Source organism: Typopeltis vanoorti, chromosome 12 (genome assembly GCF_054136105.1).
Source record: "Typopeltis vanoorti isolate ZY-2024b chromosome 12, IOZ_Tvanoo_1.0, whole genome shotgun sequence".
Taxonomy (NCBI): domain Eukaryota; kingdom Metazoa; phylum Arthropoda; class Arachnida; order Uropygi; family Thelyphonidae; genus Typopeltis; species Typopeltis vanoorti.
Genome location: NC_143560.1, coordinates 137,408,273 through 137,430,007, shown reverse-complemented (window position 1 = coordinate 137,430,007; position 21,735 = coordinate 137,408,273). Strand labels below are relative to the sequence as shown.

The 21,735-nt window shown below is 34.9% G+C and overlaps 1 protein-coding gene across 5 annotated transcripts in view; it reads left to right on the top strand.

The window, feature by feature from the left end:
• Nucleotides 1–21,735, top strand: part of LOC150101248 (uncharacterized) — a 392,942-nt gene that overhangs the window by 305,506 nt on the left and 65,701 nt on the right. For all 5 annotated transcript variants that reach the window (XM_090401379.1, XM_090401381.1, XM_090401383.1 and 2 more), the window contains one exon: nucleotides 6,569–6,706. In XM_090401379.1, coding sequence (XP_090257505.1) covers nucleotides 6,569–6,706 — 138 coding nt within the window. The remainder of the gene's footprint in view (nucleotides 1–6,568; nucleotides 6,707–21,735) is intronic.

Here is a 21,735-nt window from a genome sequence, read left to right as displayed (position 1 = left end):
TCTCACCAGTTTTTGTCTTTTTTGTTTCAGTCACCCCTATTATGTCGATCTGGTACTTATCTAATTCCTCAGCTAGCTCCATTTCTTTGCCATTCAGGCTTCTTATGTTGATAGTACCGATCTTTAACTCTGGTGATGTTGAGTTGCGGTGTATTTTCAGATTTGTTCCAGTAGCTGACTTTTCGCTGTTCGCCCTGGTTCCCTGGTGAAAACAACGGGGCCTTGTTTAACCGGGCTACGCCCCAGCCGTCATGAAATTTTGTCATGTTGTACCATCATTTTTTATTTTGGTTTAACCAATAAGAATACAATTTGGTCGGCTAAATCCCAAATTGCCAGCCTATCCTCATTCATTCAGTATCCAAGTAGATACCCAATGGGGTGCACCACGAGAAGGTGAGGATTGGACATTAGGTCAGAAGCCCTGGTCGGTTCTCCACATTCCTTTAAAGTCTATGTGAAGGTCTCCTCTGTGTTATACAGCTGTGATCCTTAAGCACCCCGGTCAACAGGTACAGTTATGTAATTGCGCATGTATGTATGTTTAAACAGTTATTGCAATTACTTTTCAAAATTTAGAGATAGATATACAGTCTGCTTGATTAAAATTAGGATGGTAGCATAGATTTTTACATGATTCAAGAAATAGGCAATCATATTTAAACGTGTAGTAGTTAAACATTTTGGTTTGATTACATTATACTCTGTGTCTAGTGTTGATAGCATGAGAGGCATTGCCTGAACTTTCTGATTCAGAAATGTTATGCTTCATGTTCTTGGACTCTTATCTCAGCATAATGGCCACTCTGCCCAAAGTAGCAAAGTTAACAAGAACAGTGTATTTGATAAAATTAGGCAAGGTATGGAGGTCATAATTTATCCTTAATAGCAATAAGAAAGAAGATAACTTCTTGGCTGGTTTGAAAGTGACGTATGGATTATTATTATTATTGCACTCAAAACTGGCAACCCATTTCATTCAATCACAACTCTCCAAGCAAAAAAATCTAATCCTGACACTTCTACTAACCACACCTTTACTCAACTTCCAGGGATGATCTCATGTTCCTTCCCTCTCTAGTGCTGAAACATTTCCCCTGTATCATTCCTATAAAACCCTTTAAGCAAATTAAATGTTTCTATCATATCTCTTCTTTTTTGCCTATTAACCAACTTCTGCAATTCTCATACATACCTTGAATTTATGCTCGTAGGGAGCATTCCACAGACCACTTATCATCTTGAGAGCTTGCTTCTGAATCCTCTCCACCACTTTCTCATCCCCAAGAAACCCAGACCTGAGCATAGTAATCCAGATGTGGACATATCAAGGCCTTAAAAAGAGGAATTACAACTTCCTTATCTCTACTTGTTAAGATAAATTAAAGATTCCAAGAAATTATAAATTTTGTTTAATCCTTCATCCAAGTTTCAGGCACAAACAAGTTTGTGCCTGAACTATTTTCAGAACTGGGACAACTCGTATATAGAAGCTTATGACTTCACATCACTTGCCTTAGTATCCCATAATGCAAAGTGCATATCCGTATGTATAATACTATGCATTATGGGAAGGGTTACTACCCAGACCGGTTTCAACCGTTGAGGTCTCTTCAGGGTGAGTCAAATCCAGAGGTGATACCAAAGTTGAAGTGATGCAGAAGTCGTATTTTCATATACGAGTTACCATAAGGTGTCACAACTTATTAAATTACTCTGGATTAGAGATAGTTATTAGAAGTTTTTCCACTTGGTTATAATATAAATTAAAGATACCAAGAAATTATATATTTGGTTTAATCCTTTATCCAAGTGTAAGCAAACAAGTTTGCACCTGAACTATTTTGAAGTCATAAGCTTCTATACATGAGTTGTCCCAGTCCTGAAAATAATTCAAAAACTTGTTTGCTTACACTTCGATAAAAGATTAAACCAAGTACAGTTACACTCCGAGTTACGTAAGTGATGCATTCCATAAACCTGTACTTAAGTCGAATTTGTAAATTACGTACAATAAAATGTTCAGTGGCTACTCATACCATTAATTTTTACATTAATTAATGTAAAGTCTTTACATTAATTTTTTTGCCATTAATCAGATATTTTCCATTTTTAATATTTTTAATTTTTGAGGTGATTAAAAAAATATTCAATTATAAAAAAAATTATCAGTTGTATTTGAATAATATACATACTGTAAATATGAAAGTATGAAAAATACATAATATATATAAGAATATAAAAACAAACTGAAATATTCACTTCAAATAAAAAAAGGTCTTGTGACGGCCAACTTAGTCGTCACAAGAATTTTCTTAAAGATAGAATTTTCCCACCTTCATACATACAAATTATTTTCAACTTTTCTTCTAAAGTAATTGCCAACCTTTGTTTTTTAGATATATTATCAGCACATTCGGTTTTGCGTTTGCATTCCATTTTATGGGTAAAAAAACAACGAAACTAGCAGTGATAACAAGTGACTGAGCTAACTGCTTGAGGCATTTACCACTGTACTGCAATAAGGCTGTCAAAGATGCACCTGCGCAAAGACACAAACTTGTTCATACTCGCTAGTAGATTTACTATGTATAATTTACGTAAGTCGTATGTTGTGTAACTCTATATAATTTCTTGGTTTCTTTAATTTATAGTATAACCAAGTAGAAAAACTTCCAACAACAATCTACTTGTTAAGATGTTTTTCAATAGCCATGCTATTCTAGTGAACTATCTTAGCTATATCCTCTGAACTCCAACTCTTCTACCATCATCCATAAATTCTATCTTCATCTATTTCCTGGAGTACAGTTCCATCAATGTGGTGCACAACTTGTAATTATTTATCCCAAAATGCATAACTTTACATTTCTCCACATTAAACTGAGACCATTATATTTTGTTTGTACTGACAGCCTCTTTAAGTCATCCTACAAGCTCTCTACATCACCTTGATTAACTCTTACTTTACCTAATTTTCACCACCAGAAAACAACTGAATATTTCCTTTCAGATTATTTCTTATATCATTTATGTATAAATTAAACAGTAATGGTTCCTAGCACTGAACCTTGCATAACATAATTAATACCTGCTTTTGCTTAGATTCTGCTCCTCTGCATACCATTTTTTTATCTCTCTCTAGCAGCACCCTCTTATCCACATAAGGAGCATCATATCCTTTCCCCATTTGTTCTGATTTGCATAACAGTTCCATGTGGTATTTTGTCTAAGGCCTTTGCAAAATCCAGCAGAATCATCAGGTAGCCATTTTTTTATATCCAATGCAGCTGTTACTATTATAAAAAGTTAGTATATTACAAAGACATTACTGACCCTTCACAAAGCCATGTTGCCCCTTATAGAGTATCATATTCTTATCCACCCATTCTTGAATTCTCTTTTGGACCAATTTTTCTATTACTTTTACCACCACTCCTGATATACTGATTGGTCTATAATTTGCTACTGCAATATTAAAATCTTCCTTATGTAAGGGGATTATTTTGTCCTCTTTCCACTCCCTTAGAACTCTGTCAGAGCTGTGTCTTAAATTAAAGAGCCTAGTCAGAGGCATTGCCAGTTCCCTTGCACATTCTCACAAACCGCAATCTGATATACAATCTAATCCCACAACTGTATTCATCCACCTCTGTTTCCACGTAAGTCTGTCACATATGTCATTGCATTAACCTTGGATATTATATACTCTTTTGCAAAGTGTTCATTCACTAACTCAACTGTTTTATCTGCTTCTGTCACCATCAGCACTCATTAATGTTATTCTTCTATAACAATTCCTTTTTTTACTTGCCACGTAAAGAAAGAACTCTGGAATTTCTTTTAAGCCTGCTTGGCTAGTTTCTTCTCGTAATCTGAGTTTGCTGGCCATCCTTCTTGCCTAACCCTTGTATTCTTCGTGAGTTTGCTGGTCACCTTTTTTCTTATACCCTTTACAGTATTTTCTTTTTCTTCATCTCATGCTTAATGATTTTAGTCATCAATCTAACTCCTACCTGATTAACCATTTTTACCTTAGGTATACAATTTAATATGGCTTCCTCTGCATGCCCCTTAACTGTCGCCCATTCATTGCTAATATCCTTCTGGATTAGAGATAGATGTTGAAAGTTTTTTCACTTGGTTATACTGTAAATTAAAGATGCCAATCAATTATATTCTTGGTTTCATCCTTTATCCAAGTGTAACCAAACAAAGTTTGTGCGTGAAGTCACTTCATGACTGGACTATTTGTATATAGAGGATAATGACTTCACATCAGTTGCCTTAGTATTTCATAATGCAATGCACATATCCTTATAGACATGTATAATGCTATGTATTATGAGAAGGGCAACTACCCAGGCAGATTTTGACCTTTATTGAGGTCTCATCAGTGGGAGCCAGACCCAGAAGTGATACCAAGGTTGAAGTAATGCAAAAATCATATTTTTGGTGGAGCACCATCCTGTTGAAAGAGGATGTGCAGTTGCAAGTCTTTGAGTTGTTGAAAGACGAAATTTTCCAGCCTGTCGAAGTAAATCCTTTAGTCACGAAAAAATGGGCATTTTTTTTTTTCGTGGTAGCATTTCGCATTGCATCACACCAAGACATTTACCTTGGGACTGTCATGCTTGTGTTCCATGACACAGTGAGGATTTTCACTCCTCCATATCCTGACATTTTGCCTGTTCACTTTTCTGCTGATATGAAAAGTGGCTTTGTCCGAAAAACAAATCTGGGAAAGAAAATCTGGATTCTCATTGATACATTCCAGAATTTCAGCTGCAAACATTATCTGTTGGGACTTATCATTTTGCTTGATTTCCTGCAACACCTGCACTTTGTACACATGTAGATGCAACTTATGATGGGTGACCTTGTGAACAGTGGAGCAGGGTATATATGCAGTTCACGTGATTCTTTACAGATTTGGTCGGGCTTTGTGCAAAGGTCCCATGAATCCTCTCTTCCGATATTGGCTGCTTCCTTTCTCAGTGTTGTTTTGAAACACTTCCTGCCATTGGGAAATTTTCTTTCCACAAACAGATACTCTTGGGGGTCAGGTGCTGCCTTTTTTTGTACACCTGATGGAATTTACGTTGCACTGCTTTGATTGATTTCACCTCAGCTAACTACCACACAACTTGCGCTTTCTTCGTCCCTGATGCCATGTTTAAAACTACGACAGCCCTGTCCAGCAGTGCCATGACATCGCGATGCAGGAAAAAAAGTCTGGATGAAAATTGTAGTCTATGGAACATTTGAACAACCGAAACCTCACATATTTCCACATTTCGATTTTTTGCTGTTCTCTGAAACTAAGGAGGTCAAATGTGGACACCCTGTCTGCTAGTGTCTGCAATCCACAAATTATCAGTCTGTTCTCATGATCTACATTCTACACCCCCAATATCTTTAACACACTCCTTTGCACTCTCTCTCTCTGTTGTATCAGAATCACCACAGAAACTAGTATTGTGAACTATTAGCTTAGATAAGAGGATAGCTGACTGATATATCAAAAAATAATTTGTTGGGGGGGGGGGTGAGTCTGCAAAACTTAAGTGGACCATTGGTGTATCACTGGGTTCATTCCTTGGTCTGTTATTATATTGGGAAGGATTTGACTGGTGACATACAACTTTTTTTTTTTTTTTTTTTTTTTTTTGCTGGTGATGCAGAGATAAGCAGAATAATCAGGAGTGTGACTGATTATGATTTCAAGCTGGAATTGCTGGCATATGAAAATGGCTGTTAGTTCAGTGTTAGTAAATGTAAGATTATGCACTTTGGCTTAATAAGATATTGAGTGGTGTATTGTGCTGATGGGATTATGTTTGAAGACACTGATCAGGCTAAACATCTTGGAATTTTCATACATAGGAAGTTAAAAAACTTTTCAGTTAGAAAAACATACTGATATGAATTGAATTGTGTTAATCATCAGCTAACTTGGAATTCACATTGGTGATATTTTTTTTAACCTGCCATTATTTTTTATATGAAATGGGTTTTTATTGCACATCAGTATTTTTTGTGACATTTGAATGTTGGGCATGATTTCTTTCAAAAATTTTATTGCTTTCCTGTTTTAAATAGTAGTCAATCCCCCCCACCACCACCCTTTCTCCATCACAATCTTCATACAAACGTCTACTGTTTGTATGATTTAATACTTAGCAGTACTAAAAATGTGTACATCAAAGTGTTGATCTGTAAGTAAAAGGTGTTTCTAGATGCTCCCCAATAAGCAGCTAGGAGCACTTTGGTATTATGTTTAAAAAAATTCCTCCCAAAGGTATGACAGCAGTATTTGGAAACATCTCATGCACACTTCAAAACCTTGCTGCCCATTAAAAATTGTATAGCATGTTTAAATTGAAGTGCATACAAAACATGAAGAAACAAGTTCCAAATATATTACAAAATAGCATGCTTTGCTTCTTTAGTATTCAAATTATTTTTCATACTTTGGAATAACACTGGTGGCTGCTTTAGTCAGCCCATATTTTGATCAGAAATATTGCATTTTCCTTTCTTTTTTTTTTTTTTTTTCTCTCCCAAGGAAAGTCTGAGCAAGTTGGAATCGGATACTCATAATCTAAGTGCAAGACTTGAGGTTTTGGAAACTGAAGGTGCATTACTTTCTACCCAGGAACCCAAATTGAATGTAACATTAGCTAAGGAAGAAGTAAAAAGTTTGGTAAGTATCTGTAATAACATTAAAACATCAGTGTCCTGCCCTAAGGGAGGATTGGAATGAAGTTACTCTATAATTATGGTAGTGCATTTTTTGCCTTTCTAGCTTTCAGTATATATGCATAATAATATAGTGGCCTATGAATGTGGGCTTAGGAAACATTCTTTTGTTGGGAATTTCTCATAGATGGGAGATATTTAGAATATTTCATTTGTTAAGTATACTGTCTTGATACACTGACTGCAAAAATGAATGATAAATCAATTGTTTGGTTGGATAAAACAGTATTCTATATATTATAAACTAGAACCCAAAAAATATAAAGCACTAAACTGTTTACAAAAAAAAAAAAAAAAACAGTAAATATTGGACAGAAAGAAGACCGACAATGGATAGATTATTGAAACTATGACTAGGAAATAAACTGCAGAATTATTTAAAAGATCTTTAGAAAATCTAACTGATAATACTCTCCCAAATAACAGAAGTACATGAAGCATTAAAAATGAAAAGCAGAAAATCATGAGAAGATAAAATTTCAGTAGTCAAGAATGCAAGAAATACATTTAACTAAGGATATCTTACATTAACAAACAAAACATGTAACACCATAAAATATTCTACTGACTGAACCATGCAACTGATTCCTCCCCTCCCCCTTTTTTTTGATAGTAATTCTTTTTTTTTTTAAGGTAATAAGAATTACTATCAAACACCTCCAGGAAGTCAAGAACTTATAGAGAGAATCCATAGTCAACCACACCATATGTCCATATCTTCTCTTAAACTCATTCACACTAGATTGCACTCACTAATTCAACAGACAGTTTGTTCCATCCACTCCCTACTCTGTGAGAGAAAAATCTAGTCCTCAACCCTTTCTTAACTGCACAAAAAAAGATAACTTCCACAGATGCCCCATCATCCATATAATAAAAAATTTCATCATTTGGTATCCTATAACACCCATTCAGAAGTTTATAGTCCTCTGTTATATCACCCCTCTTTCTTCTGTTGACCAATGTGCAGTTCACATGATCTTAATCTGTCCACATAATCGACATTTCACTTTTCACAGCCTTCTTTATCTGCCATACCTAGAAGAAAATCTAAACACAGTGGTCCAGGTGCTGTCCAATTATGATCTTGTAAAGAGGCAAAATAGCTGTGAAAACTGCAGAATATTTATTAAACACAGGTTTTTCCCATATAAAATATATGGAAAAATTGAAGATCAACATCAGTCCTGTTGAAAAAAAAATACATATCCAGGGTCATAATACTAACTGAAAAAAAAAAAAAGATAATTTAGCTCATCGGTTCCCAACTGTTGGTACTTGTACCTGAGGGGTACACAAAAAATAATCAGTAATGGCGGAAAAACAAGTAATGTAAACAAAATGCAAAATTAGTTAAGGAACAATAAATGTTAAGTTTGAATCACTGTTAATGGAGACACTTCGCTTTTGTCACCATTCCTCCTTTCCAGAACAATCGTGCAATCTATACTAAGAAATCATAATCACTAGCCGATCTGTAATAAGTATTGAAATAATTTTCAATCGGCTAGTGATCTGTATGCCAATTATGACAGACTTTTCAGATAACACAAATAAATATTATTAATAATAATAAATCAAAAGTTTGTTAAAGGGGTGCTTAAGGGTCAAAGCTGTATAACTGATAGGAGACCTCCACATAGCCTTTATAGGAATGCGGAGAACCGACCAGGGCTTCTGACCTAATGTCCAATCCTCACCTTCTCGTGGTGCACCCTGTTGGGTATCTACTTGGATACTGAACGAACGAGGATGGGCTGGCAATTTGGGATTTAGCCAACCAAATTGTATTCTTATTGGCTTAAACCAATATAGAAAATGATGGTACAACATGACAAAATTTCATGTCAGCTGGGGCGTCGCCTGGTTAAACAAGGCCCCCGTTGTTTTCGCCAGGGAACCAGGGCGAACAGCAAAAAGTCAGCTACTGGAAGAAATCTGAAAGCACACCCAAACTCAACATCACCAGAGTTAAAGATCGGTACTATCAACATAAGAAGCCTGAATGGCAAAGAAATGGAGCTAGCTGAGGAATTAGATAAGTACCAGATCGACATAATAGGGGTGACATTAAACAAAAAACTGACAAGATCTTTCTGAACAATAAATACAAAATGTTATATTCAGGAAATGACAATCAAGGAAAAGAAGGAGTAGCCATAGTATTCAACACAAAATACGAGGCTAATCTTCTTGAATGGTAGGCAGTCTCAAGTAGAGTGATGTGGGCAAATATCAGAATGGGGAATTGGACAATGAGACTTATTTGTGCCTATGGTCCCACAGAAGGTTCTACTAAGGTAGAAGTGGAGGAAGTTTTTGAATCTTTAGAAAAAGCAACTGACACAATGAAAAAGGAAAAGTTGGTCCTTGTTGGGGATCTAAATAGCAAAGTAGGAAATGATTGTCAGATATACAAAAATATTTTGGGAAAATTTGGAGAAAAGAGCAAAGCCAATAATAATGGCAAATGCTTGTTGGATTTCTGCTCGGGACATGGACTGGTTATTACTGACACCATGTTCAAACATAAAAATGTGCACAAATTCACATGGAGATAAGAGGCAAGGAATAAGAAAAGTCTCATTGACTATGTTATTGTTGATAGTGATGTTTTTTCTCTGGTGCAGGACACAAGAGTGTACAGAGGATTTGAAATTGGAAGTGATCACTATTTAGTCTTGAGCAGGATAAATTGAATTTCATATTGAAAAGAATAACATGTAAGAAAGTTTTAATGTGAATTAAGGTTGAGTATCTCTCAGATGTGAACTGTAGACTAAAATACACAAAGATTGTTGAAGAAAAAATGAAAGAGTTTGAGAACAGGAACCAAACCTTGGAGATTCAGTGGCAAGCCTTGAAGAAAATCCTGATTGATTCAGCTAGAGAATCATGTGGTGTGGTTGTCTGCAAGGACAGAAAAATTAGAACTCCATGGTGGACACAGGAAGTTAAAGAGGCAGTGAAGGAAAAGAAGAAAGCATATCAAAAGTTCCTGGCAAATAAATCAGCTTGTGCTCTTAGAGAATACAGAGACAAATGTAAGAAAGCTAAACACTAGGTAAAACTAGCTAAACAGTCATAGGAGGACTTTGGCAAGAATATAGAAAATAAATATCAAGAAGGTGGCAAAATATTCTGGAGGTTGTTGAAGAAGCTTAGGAATGGAAGAAAAAGTGCTGTAAAAGGAGTTAGAGATGATAAAGGTGACATGAAAACAGGAGAAAAAGATATCCTTGAAGTATGGAGAAATTACTTCGAAAAATTGCTAAATGAAACAAGCAGTGATAGCACAGTAGTAAGAAACACTCGACAGGCATACAGTCAGGAATACATATTCATACTTAAAGCCTTCAAAGGCTTGAAATATGGAAAGGCAGCAGGAGTAGATGATATTTGACCAGAAATGCTGAAGTATAGTGGTATAAAAGTCTTACAGTGGCTGCACTGCATAGTTCAGAAAGCCTGGACAGAGGGATGAATTCCTGATGATTGGAGTAAAGCTTTAATAGTACCCATATATAAAAAGGAAAATAAAACTGAATGTGAGAATTACAGAGGTATTTTCCTACTGAGTGTTCCTGGCAAGATCTATGCAAGTATACTTGAGAAACAGTTCAGAAGAATCATTGAAGAAAAGATTGGTGAAGAACAAGCTGAATTCAGGCCAAATAGAGGCTGTCAGAATCAGATCTTCACTTTACGACAAATAGTCGAGAAAGCTTGGGAATATAACAAAGATCTGTATTTAAGTTTTGTCGGTTTGGAAAAGGCACATGACAAGGTGCCAAGAGAGAAGCTATTCAATACGCTACAGTTATATGGTGTCAATGGGGCATTTTATCAAGCAATGCTTAGTCTTTATTTAAGTTATTAGTCAGCAGTTAGAATTGAAGGAAGTACAGGAAGATGATTTAATGTTAAATCTGGTGTGAGACAAGGATGTACATTATCCCCTCTGTTATTCATTATCTATATGGATCACATTATGAAGTAAAATGGTATTAAACATGATATCTAAATTTGAGATGTTGATGTCACAGCTCTTTGCTTTATGCGGACAATGTTATACTTCTAAATAAATCTGCTACAAGTTTGCAAGATTCCGTGACTAAATTGAATAACTGTTGTAATAGATATGGTATGAAGGTCAGGATTAAAAAGACAAAGACAATGAAAATAGGTAGAGTTTTTGAAAATGTCAGTTGTTTTGTGAACGGGGAACCTGTGGAACAAGTAAAACATTTCAGCTACTTAGGCATAATTTTTACTGAAGATGGTAAATTAAATATGGAAATAGACCACAGAATTAACAAAACTGGTATGGTAGGAAGTCAATTGAATAAATTCATATGGAATAAGAGACAAATTAGTCAGAACACTAAATTAGGTGTATACAAGACAGTGTTCAAACCAGTTTTAACTTATGGATCTGAGAGCTGGGTCAGAAGTAAAACCCTTGACCAAAGACCGCAGATATCAGAGTCCGGAGAAAGATTAGCGGCATGAACAGATGGCATCAATGGCAATTTTATATTAATAACGAGGATATATGGAAAGAACTTGATATTGTCGGCATCCAGGAATGCATTAGCAGAGCTAATCTCAGGTGGTATTGTCACTTGAACAGAATGGGCGAAGAAAGATTAGCAAAACAAGTGTTCTCTGCCTGGTTGGCAGGAAAACGACCTAGAGGAAGATCAAGATATAGGTGGATTGATACAGTACAATGTGCCTTAGTCGATAGAAATATAAGATCTGATAATGATAATATTGGAATCTTAACAAGTAACAGGCTGATTTGGAGGAAATTTGTAGATCGGAAGTTAGTAATGATGTAAATTTTTCATGTAGTACTATCATATCCTGTACACCCCTTGAGGGTACATGTCAGGAATTTGATGATGAAGTTTGTTAAATACTTGATCATCATTATCAATATTTAACATGAAGCTATACTTATTTCTTTATTAAGAATATTATAAAATGAAATCTGTGGTTTGTACTTTTTGTGTAATAATTTTCCTTTCCCAACTCGTTACCTCATCTCCACTAGTTTACATTAAGATAAGCACTGAATAAAAGTGTCAGTATTTAAAATCAGCTATTTTAAAAATAAGGGATACAATTTATAGAAATGAGTTTAAAGGGGGTGCACAAATGAAAAAAGGTTGGGAACCACTGATTTAGCTTACAAATGTACCTAACATTCATAGATTATATTAAAAAAAATAAACAAACAAAAAAGAAAACTTTGGCTAAATAGACATGGAAAATTTCTGTCTACTAAAAACCATAATATCCTATTCATATCCTAAGGATGCATATTGGGAATTGACGATGACAAAAAAAACTACTTAGTGAGAAAATTATTACAACCACTCTACAGTTTATATAAGAAAATGGTAATAAGAATAAAATGAGGCAAGAATGGAGCCAAACCGTTTGAAATGATAAGAGGACTTAGATAAGGATGATCCCTAATCAGCATTATTTGGTATATATAAACCCACACACATACAGAGCCCAAGAAGATATGGTGAGTCTTCTTCTTGGCATCGCTTATTAGGCAATTGTTTGCCTGTAACATTTTCAATGGTTTAAAAAGTCTTTTGCCCATCTCCTCTTCACCGGTGTCCCTTTGGTTTATATTTCCAGGTAATATTTGGCCATCTGTTCTCATTCATTCTTTCTATGTGATTTTTTCCAGTTCTTTCTATAGTTTGATGTTAATTATGGATAATTGTTTTCTTCTTTCTTCATTTCTTATCTTGTCTATTCTTTTGTAGCCTGCGAGCAGTCTTAGGAACTTCATTTTTGCAGCTTCCACTTGTCTTTTATCTTGTTCTCCCCAAGTCCATGTTTCACTTCACATTTAAGGAAATAAAAAGATGGATGAAAGTGGAGATGATTGGTTTATGTTATGACTTTTAGAGAAAAATGGCAATAAAAATTGCAAGTGTTTTTGTGGTTCTTTAAAAGGGAATGCTGTAGTGTTTGGATTACAGAATTCAGATCCAGAAGTTTATTTCCAACTCTCTGGAAATAAAATTGCTTTAATAAAGTTTTTTCGTTCACCCATGGTAAATAACTTGACAGTGAATGAGACGATGTTTAAAAATAAAAAATAAAAAAAACCTGTAAATTATGTGAAGAAAATATACATTTCCAATGTATTTAGAACAAGGCTGAAAATTCACTCACAACTTGTCCTCTGATCTCTTGCCTGTGACAAATGCACAATAATCCAGGTGTGGTCTTATCAAAGCCTTATAAAGAGGCAAAATGACTTCCTTATCCTTACATGTAAACGTTCACTTCAACATAGCAATTATCCTCTGAGTTGTATTTGCAACTTTTGCTATGTGACCTTTGAACTTTAAATTCCTATTCACCAATACGACAAGATCCCTTGTCGTATTGGTGAATAGGAATTTAAAGAAACTGAATTCTTCAGTTTCTTGTTGCATAACCCTGCTAATATAATATGCCACTGGAACTCTAATCATGCCAAAGTGCTTAACGTTATACTTATTAACATTAAACTAACAGCCATTTTTATTTGCCTAGACCTGTAGTCTATTCAAATCATTTTGTAATTGCTGAATATCTGTAGCATCTCTGATTGCCCTACCTATCTTTGCATCATCGGTAAACGATTGCACATCTGGTGATAGACCCTGCTTGATGTTGTTAATGTATAGATTGAACAATAATGGCCCAAGAACTGATCCCTGAGGTACACCACTGGTTACCTTAAATCTGGCAGATTCACACCCACTGTATACAATACCACTTTTTGATATGTCTATCAACCATCTCCTGATCCAAGTCAAGAGATTATATTCCAATCCCATATTCTCCAGTTTATGCAACAGCCTTTCGTTTGGTATCCTATCAAATGCCTTAGAAAAATCCATCATTATCATGGTGTATCCATTCCCTTTATCCAACTGGGCCGTAACATTGTTATAAAATATGAGCAAATTGCTAAAGTATGACCTTCCTTTAGTAAACCTGTTGTTCCTTGCAGAGTATAGTATGTTTGTTCTACCCATTTCTGTATGCGAGTTCTTGCCAACTTCTCTAAAATCTTCACTACCACACCAGAGATACTGATAGGCCGGTAGTTAGACACATCAGTTTTTGCACCACCCTTGTGCAATGGAACTATCATACATTTCTTCCATTCCTGAACTGAGACTCAAGTTACACAAACATGTGAAACGTGTAGCTAATTCAGCTGAACATTCCTTTAAGCAAACAGGCTGATATTCCATCTGTCCCTGTAGACAAATTGTTATCCAGGTTATTCAACAGCTCTTCAGCTTCATTTTCATGAATCTCTAACTCTTCATCCAATGTAGCAGTAGCACTGTGCACCATGTTACATACACCTGGTTGATGTATCTTAGCAAAGTGAGTACTCGTTAACTGAACAATCTCAGTAGCTTCCAACACTTGAGTACCACTGCATTCAATAAAGTTATTCTTCCACATTCATTTTATTCTTCCATATTCATTCTTTCTTTTGCTTGCTGCATAATGATAAAATTCTTTTGGATTACCTTTAGCTTGCATGGCCAATTTCTTTTCTTACTCTGTTAGCTTTCCTCACAATACTCGTCAGTTTTCTGGCCTGAATTTTACATATTTCATAACTCCTCTCACGATATTCTTTTTACATCATCATCTTCTTGAGGATCTCTTGCTTAAAAGCTTGCACATCCATTTCACTCCTAACCTATTTATTCTTTGAACACTAGGGATACATTGAGATACCACCTCATTCAAGCACTTTTTCAAAGATTCCCATGCATTGCTGACATTTTTTTCAATCAGTAACTAATACCATGGGACCAAAGATAGTATCCTCCTAAGTTTATCATAATTTCCAACTTTGTAGCTCAGCATATAGCCAGTTTTAATTGGATCTTCAATACAAGTAGATACTTCCCGAGAAAGTACTGTATGATCACTGTCACCAATTGGTGGTAAAATGGCCATATTCTTGACAAAGATCCTTTCTGACTCTATGATCAAATCCAACACTCTTTGACCTAGAGTTCCTTATTTCACATGCTGCATGAGAAAGTTGTCTTGCAACAGTTCAATAAATTCCTCTTTTTTTCTTATCATGAGATTTCTCTTCTACCCAATCAATGTTTGGAAAATTAAAGTCACCCATAATGATCATTCGCTTGGTACTCATAAGGCTAAATTAGCAATGTATTTCTTCGTCCCCTACAACTGAGCCACCAGGTCTGTCACAACACCCCACCATATATTTCATTCTGTTAACCTCCACTTCACACCAGATAGACTCAAACTCACCTCTACATCGGTTATTGTTACCATCATCGTTTTCTTGTATTTCTACCCTAACTGGACTTAAATCATCTGATATCATTACTAGTACTCCTCATCTTCTGTCATTCCTAAAAATAGTATATCTGTTACGCTTGATCTCACTTTCTATATCTGATTCTGATAGTCAGATTTCACTAATGCCAACAGTCTTCGGCCACATCGTATTCAATAAAGCAACAAACTCAACCCTTTTGTTTTAATGCTCCTGGCATTTGTGTATAGACATACTAAATTACGACCTAGCCTATTCTTATAATTAGATATACAATCTATTTGGTCTTGTTCTAGAATTTTCTCTTTTCCCTCCCCAGATAACTTTAAAGTCTGAACCCAAAGTTAATTTTTCCACTCCTTTGCCAAAGACATAACCATGTTCAAAGGCATTCATATCTTTATCACGTTTGCATACCATATCTGAACTTTCACACACATTTCTTCCCATTCCTGCTTTGATGATGTAGTTTCCCTGACTCTCTGCATTAGGTCTCATATCAAGAAGTAATTTCTTCAAGTTTCTGATCCCAAATGAATTTAAGTGCAGGCCATCATTCTTATACAAATCTATTCTGCCATCAAACACACCCCAACATCTAAAAACTCGCATCCATATCTTCTGTATAGCCTGCGTGTGAAATCATTTGCTATCATCGCCCTCCTTCTTGATTCAGTACTATTATATCTGCATAGTAATAGTAATCCTACAATTTTTGGTTTCTCACATTTCTTTCTCACTTCTAGCAGACCTTTTATATCTTCTCTTATACTATATTTGTCACCACTTAAATTATTAGTACCTACCAGAACTACCATTTCTCCTGGTACATTTTTTTTTTTTTTTTTTGGTTTTCAATTATGTTTGTCATATTTTTAATTTTCCTTCCCAGGAAACTAGAATTAGTGATTCCTCAGCAATTGCAAATTTTAAAATTTAGTCATCATACCATATTATCTCTTTTTTCTTAGATATTAACTGACTTACCTTGTTGTTATTAATATTTTGATTACCAAGTTCATTATTTTCCTGCCTGTTCTTGTTCTGATCATTTTTCTTATCATGTCTAAGTTTAGTCAAACGTTTTTCCAATTCCCTTGTTGATTTTCTAATAATTTCTTTTAATCGAGCTATTTCTAATGTCAACATATCATCAGATAAATTATTATCATCAATGCAGCAGTGCTTTTGTTCGTCAGGACACATGCTCTCCTCAGTAGCAACAACTTTAGCTTTAGTCACTGCCTTTTTACAACGAGGTTTTGGTGCCATTTTTAAGAGTAGTGAAAACTAATAGTATTTCTGCAATTATGTTATATAATGCTTTAGTATACAATAACTACATTAAAAAACTACAATAATATACTAAAATACACAATTAAATCTAAGAAAACGCTTGTCAGTCGAAAAGAGGTAATTTTGCAGCAAGATAATGCAAAACCACATTCTGCAAGAATGACTCAAGAAAAAATTAGGCAGTTAGGATGGGTACTTTTACCAGATCCTCCATATTTGCTGGATATTGTCCCTAGTGACTATCACTTATTCAGGTCCTTAGAACACAGCATAAGAAATAAAACCTTCCGTTCGCAAGATGATGTACAAAGAAGTTTGATATCATTTTTTGCCTCCAAAGAAAAAACTTTTTTCAAAAAAGGAATTCTAAACTTAGTAGATCGTTGGAATAAGATTATAATTAACGGTGGCGATTGTATACTGTATTTTCCAGCGTATAGGATGCACCCCCTTTTTTTGTACACATTTTTTAGGAAAAAAACTTTATCACTGAATATTATAATGAATTTACAGTATTTCAAATATAAAGTAATAAGTAGGTCTAGTTTCAACAAATGCCTAATCTAACTAGGAAAGAGTACCCACCTTTTAATCGTCAAAACCCAGAAATTCATCTCCAGATCTAAATGAAGAAACACTTGAAACCTCTTGTGAATCAGAATCTGAGTCCTCATACAACAAATTGTCTTCTGTACCATTGCATTACTAATTCCACACTTCTTAAATGATTTAACCACTGTCTCAGTTTTCACAGCATCCTATGAAGCTTTGATCCACTCACAAACTTGCGAAATGCTAAGCCTCTTCCTGATGGCGTAACCTCAAAATCTGAAGACTGCATCCAGCTATTCCACTTCTCTTTCATAAATCCCTTAAATGGTTTATTAATACAGTCATCTAAAGGTTGAAGCTGACTAGTTAGACCTCCTGGAATTACAGCTAACTGAGTTTTCAATTCCTTGAGTTTATTTGTAACATCGTCTGTTTTATGAGAACGAAACTGATCCCATACTAGCATGGCAGGCTTCTCCAACAGTCCATCAGAGTACCCAGACCAAATTTTATCTATCTATAGCTTCATTCCTCCTCCATCCATCCAGCCTTTTGCATGAACATGTACAAACACTCCTTTAAGCAGTTTTTCTTTGGGTAGCATCTTCCTTTTAAAAAACAATAGTGGCAGCAATTTTGTCCCATCAGCACAGCAGGATAAAACAACCATGTAGTGAGTTCTTTTGTGCCCCGAAGTTTTAATAGTAACACTTTTAGTGCCCTTGGAATCTACAGTTTTGTTTGAGGGCACATCAAAAGTCAGCAGAATCTCGTCCATGTTTCCTATTTGCGCAAGTTCAAAATTTTCTTGTTTTCTTTTGCATGAACTTATGTATGCAAACTAAGACAAAAATATCACAAAAGATGGCATCTGAATATGAAGAAAAAAATGATTGATGAAATTCAGTCATTTTTTTCTTCATATTCAGATGGCATCTTTTGTGATATTTTTGTCTTAGTTTGCATACATAGCTGGTTTCTCTTCACGAATTTTGAACACCATGATGTTGATCCAGTAAAGTTGGCGATCCGTCTGTTAGTGGCTATCGCTTTTGCTCGATGAATAATCATTTTTGTAGACACTGAAAGTCCCGCTTTTCTGTGTCTAAAATCCAAGTATTCAGTTCTGCCTCAAGTTCTGGCCATTTTGCTGTTCCACTTCGTAGGTTATATTTACTGTGAGTTGCTTTTTTTAAATCCTCTTCCTGATTCCGCCAAGTTCTTATCATTTTCTCAGTTTGGGTGGTCCGAAATGCCCTGTTTCCATGTTCTTTAGCATACGCAATCACACGTAGCTTGTATGCAATATTGTAACAATGCTGATGTTTTTTTCAGCCATAATTTGCCAAGAAATTTAGAGAAAATTTAACGGCAGAAATTTATCACCATTCACAACTGCGACAACAATTGGAAAGTTTAAACGAACAGGACACAGCTGTGATCGTCGATGACAGCACATGCGCATCCACTGAACTCTACGTCATTGTTTCTCAAAGTGAGATACGTGTACCTCCGGGAGTACGTGAGAGGTCTTCAGGGGGTCCGTGGCCATTTTCGGCTATGCATTATTAATGCATAGAATAAAATTAAATGTATCCATGAAGTTCGAGATCGTAAAACGTTCCTATTGTATCACTGAATAAAGTATAGAGACATCTGCAGGCTGTGCAATATGTTTCTCAACAAACAATGCAATTAGAGACAACTGGGATAAAAACGGCACTAACTAATGAATCGCATGTCCCCCTCCCACAGAAAATGCTGTATGACTCGAGCAAAACCATATGTTGCCGGTGCAACATATGGTTTTGTTTGAGTGAACGTATTAAAATGAAGAAATATATAGTGAATGTGTTTCAGATATTATATAGGGAATTTGGTTGAAGAGAATTATCATTTCAACTCAATTGTCGGCTTGTCTTTGTCATTTAGTAGCACGATCTTTTGTTAATATCACACCAATCATATGAACGCAGATGTGTGAAGTTTGAGAAACCCTGCTCTATGTAACTGGAATGCTCTCACACACACAATGCAAGGAAGCAATAAAGAAATCTCATAACTCGGAACAGAGAAAATTTCCAGAAATGAAAATAATAAAAAACTGAGTATCGGCATATAAGACGTACCCTGTTTTTCAGACCTATTTTCAAAGAAAAAAAGTGCGTCTTATACGCCAGCAAATACGGTAATTGAATAATGTTAATTTTTTCTTTAATAAAATTTATATTAAAAATGTAGTTCAAATAATTGATTAATTTCCGGTCCCCCTTATTGTAATTTTTATGACTTTTTACTCAATTTTTAGGGCATTACTGATGTTTTAACGACAGATACATGAAGAATATAAGGAAGGAATAATTTTGGACATACCTTTTTGGGGTGTTCCTGGTTGTCTTCTTATCGAGCAACGTATGGTGATAATCATTTATATTACTGCTGAAGTATGACTAAAATGAGGGAAGGGGAGGGGTTGGATATGTATAGATAGAGAGATGTGGGAGAATTGCAGATATTTTTAGTTGTTAATCTCTTACTGTGCCTAATTTAAAAATTAAACTTTATCATAGGTATAAGAAAAAACATAGTATATATAGGGTTCAGTACTATCTTCAGTTTCATTTATCTGTGGGTTGTCTTGGAACCTATCCCCCGTAGATAAGGGAGGACTACTGTACATGTATTGTCCTACTACTACTCATCACCATCCACCTAAGGTGGGTTGGGACTAGGTTATCCCAAATAGTAGCTTTCCAGTCCAATCTGTCAGCAGCCAAGTTAGAAAAAGAGCAGACTTAACTGGATAGACAATATAAAAAATGGAGAGGTGCTTCACTTACAGATCTTGGCAAAGAGTCTATCAAGGACTGAGTGGAAGATCTCTGTTAGGAATATATCTACTCTATTTTTTTATTTATTTATTTTTTTTTTTTGGACTATGGGATGAAGAATTTTAATGATATGTGATAAAAAGTGATGAGTAGTGATATAATTTACAAACATAAATCACTATTGGTGGATGGTGACGTTTGTTGATGGTGGTTTGTCCTTTTAGTGTAGATGATGAATTAAGTAGTGGAGAGTAGATTGAGTGGAGTGACCGCCCACAATGAGATCTTGGACTCTTTGGGTGGGGGAGTAATGGTGGGGTCATGTAATTATTCAATGTTTTCTTCAGGATTTGCTACTGAATTTCTAAGGTTTGGTTCTTGTTTTTAACAAATCCTGAATAAAACTAGTGCAAATTGTAGATATTTGGGAAAAAATATAATAGCATTTCAGTTTTCAAAGTTCTCTGTCATTCTGTAAAAAAATGTTATAGCATACTTTAGTACTGTGGACAGGCTAATGATTAGATAAGCCAGGAACTCTATTCTAAATACCATACATGTAACTTTTTCAAGCCATTTAAGACCTCTGAAAAGCATGATAGTGACAGCATGCTCAGCATAAAAATTCATTCACCTAAAACATTTGTAAACATCATGGCATTGAGCAGGATAAAATTGAATTTCATGTTGTAAAGAAGAGTGTAGTAAAGTTTTCAAACAAATTTTAGCAAAGTTTAGCAGCTTTCAGAAGTGAACTGTAGACGCAGATACACAAACATCGTTGAAGAAAAAATGAAAGAGTTTGAAAACAAGAACCAAACCTTAGAAATTCAGTAGCAAATCCTGAAGAAAACATTGATTCGTTATCTGACCACATGGTCGAGAAAAGTTAAACACATTCCTTAGCCACCTGAATAAACAACTTGAGCTCATACATTTCTGATTTTCAATTTCAGTTTGAAATTGAAAATCAGAACTCGCTCCCTTTCCTGGATACTCCCCTCAGGCTGTCTATCCTTCACTGTTGACCGCAAACCTACACATACCTGTCTATATATATATATATATATATATATATATATATATATATATATATATATATATATATATATATATATATATATATGCTAACTCATATCACCGCCCTTCACAAAAATTTGGAGTCATTAGCACTCAAAAACAGAGCTATAACAATTTGCTCTAATGAACAAGCTCTTAAACAAGAATTAAAAATTATTAGCAATACATTTATAAATAATGGCTATAACAAAAATACTATTAATAAAGTTCTTCATAAAACTTCATCAAAAATAATATAGATTACAGTAAAACCATAGCTATCCCATACATTAAAGGGTTATCAGAAAAAATTAATAGAATCCTACACCATTATAATCTTAATGCCACTTTTAAACCACATTTAGAATTAAAAAACATATTCAACTCCTCTAAGGATCCTCTCTCCCCATTGGCACATCCTAGAGTTTATTGCACCTGTAACTTACCTTATATTTGGGAAATTGAATGTACAATCCCTATCCCTAAAAAAACGACACGTTAAATTTAACAATTTTGGTTAAGCATGCCTCTCAGATCACGCTCTTAACACCCTACACCAAACTGATTGGAAAAGTACTTGCTTAAATTTAAACTTAAACTTAAACTAAGGAAATTTTGATCAACCACCCTAATCTTAACAATAATGGTGGCATAAAACTCTGAAGAATTTGGATGGCACACATTCAGCCCACCTAGTTTCCAGCAAACCCTGACTTTAGGACTCTAAGAAGTTTTTCAGCTTTTATTGGCTACTATCCATACCAGTTGGTTGTAATTTATATGTATATACTTATATAAGTAATTTTTTTTATTTATTATTTAATAATTTTTTCCTTTTTTTATAAACATGTTGCTCTCCAGCTTAATTTA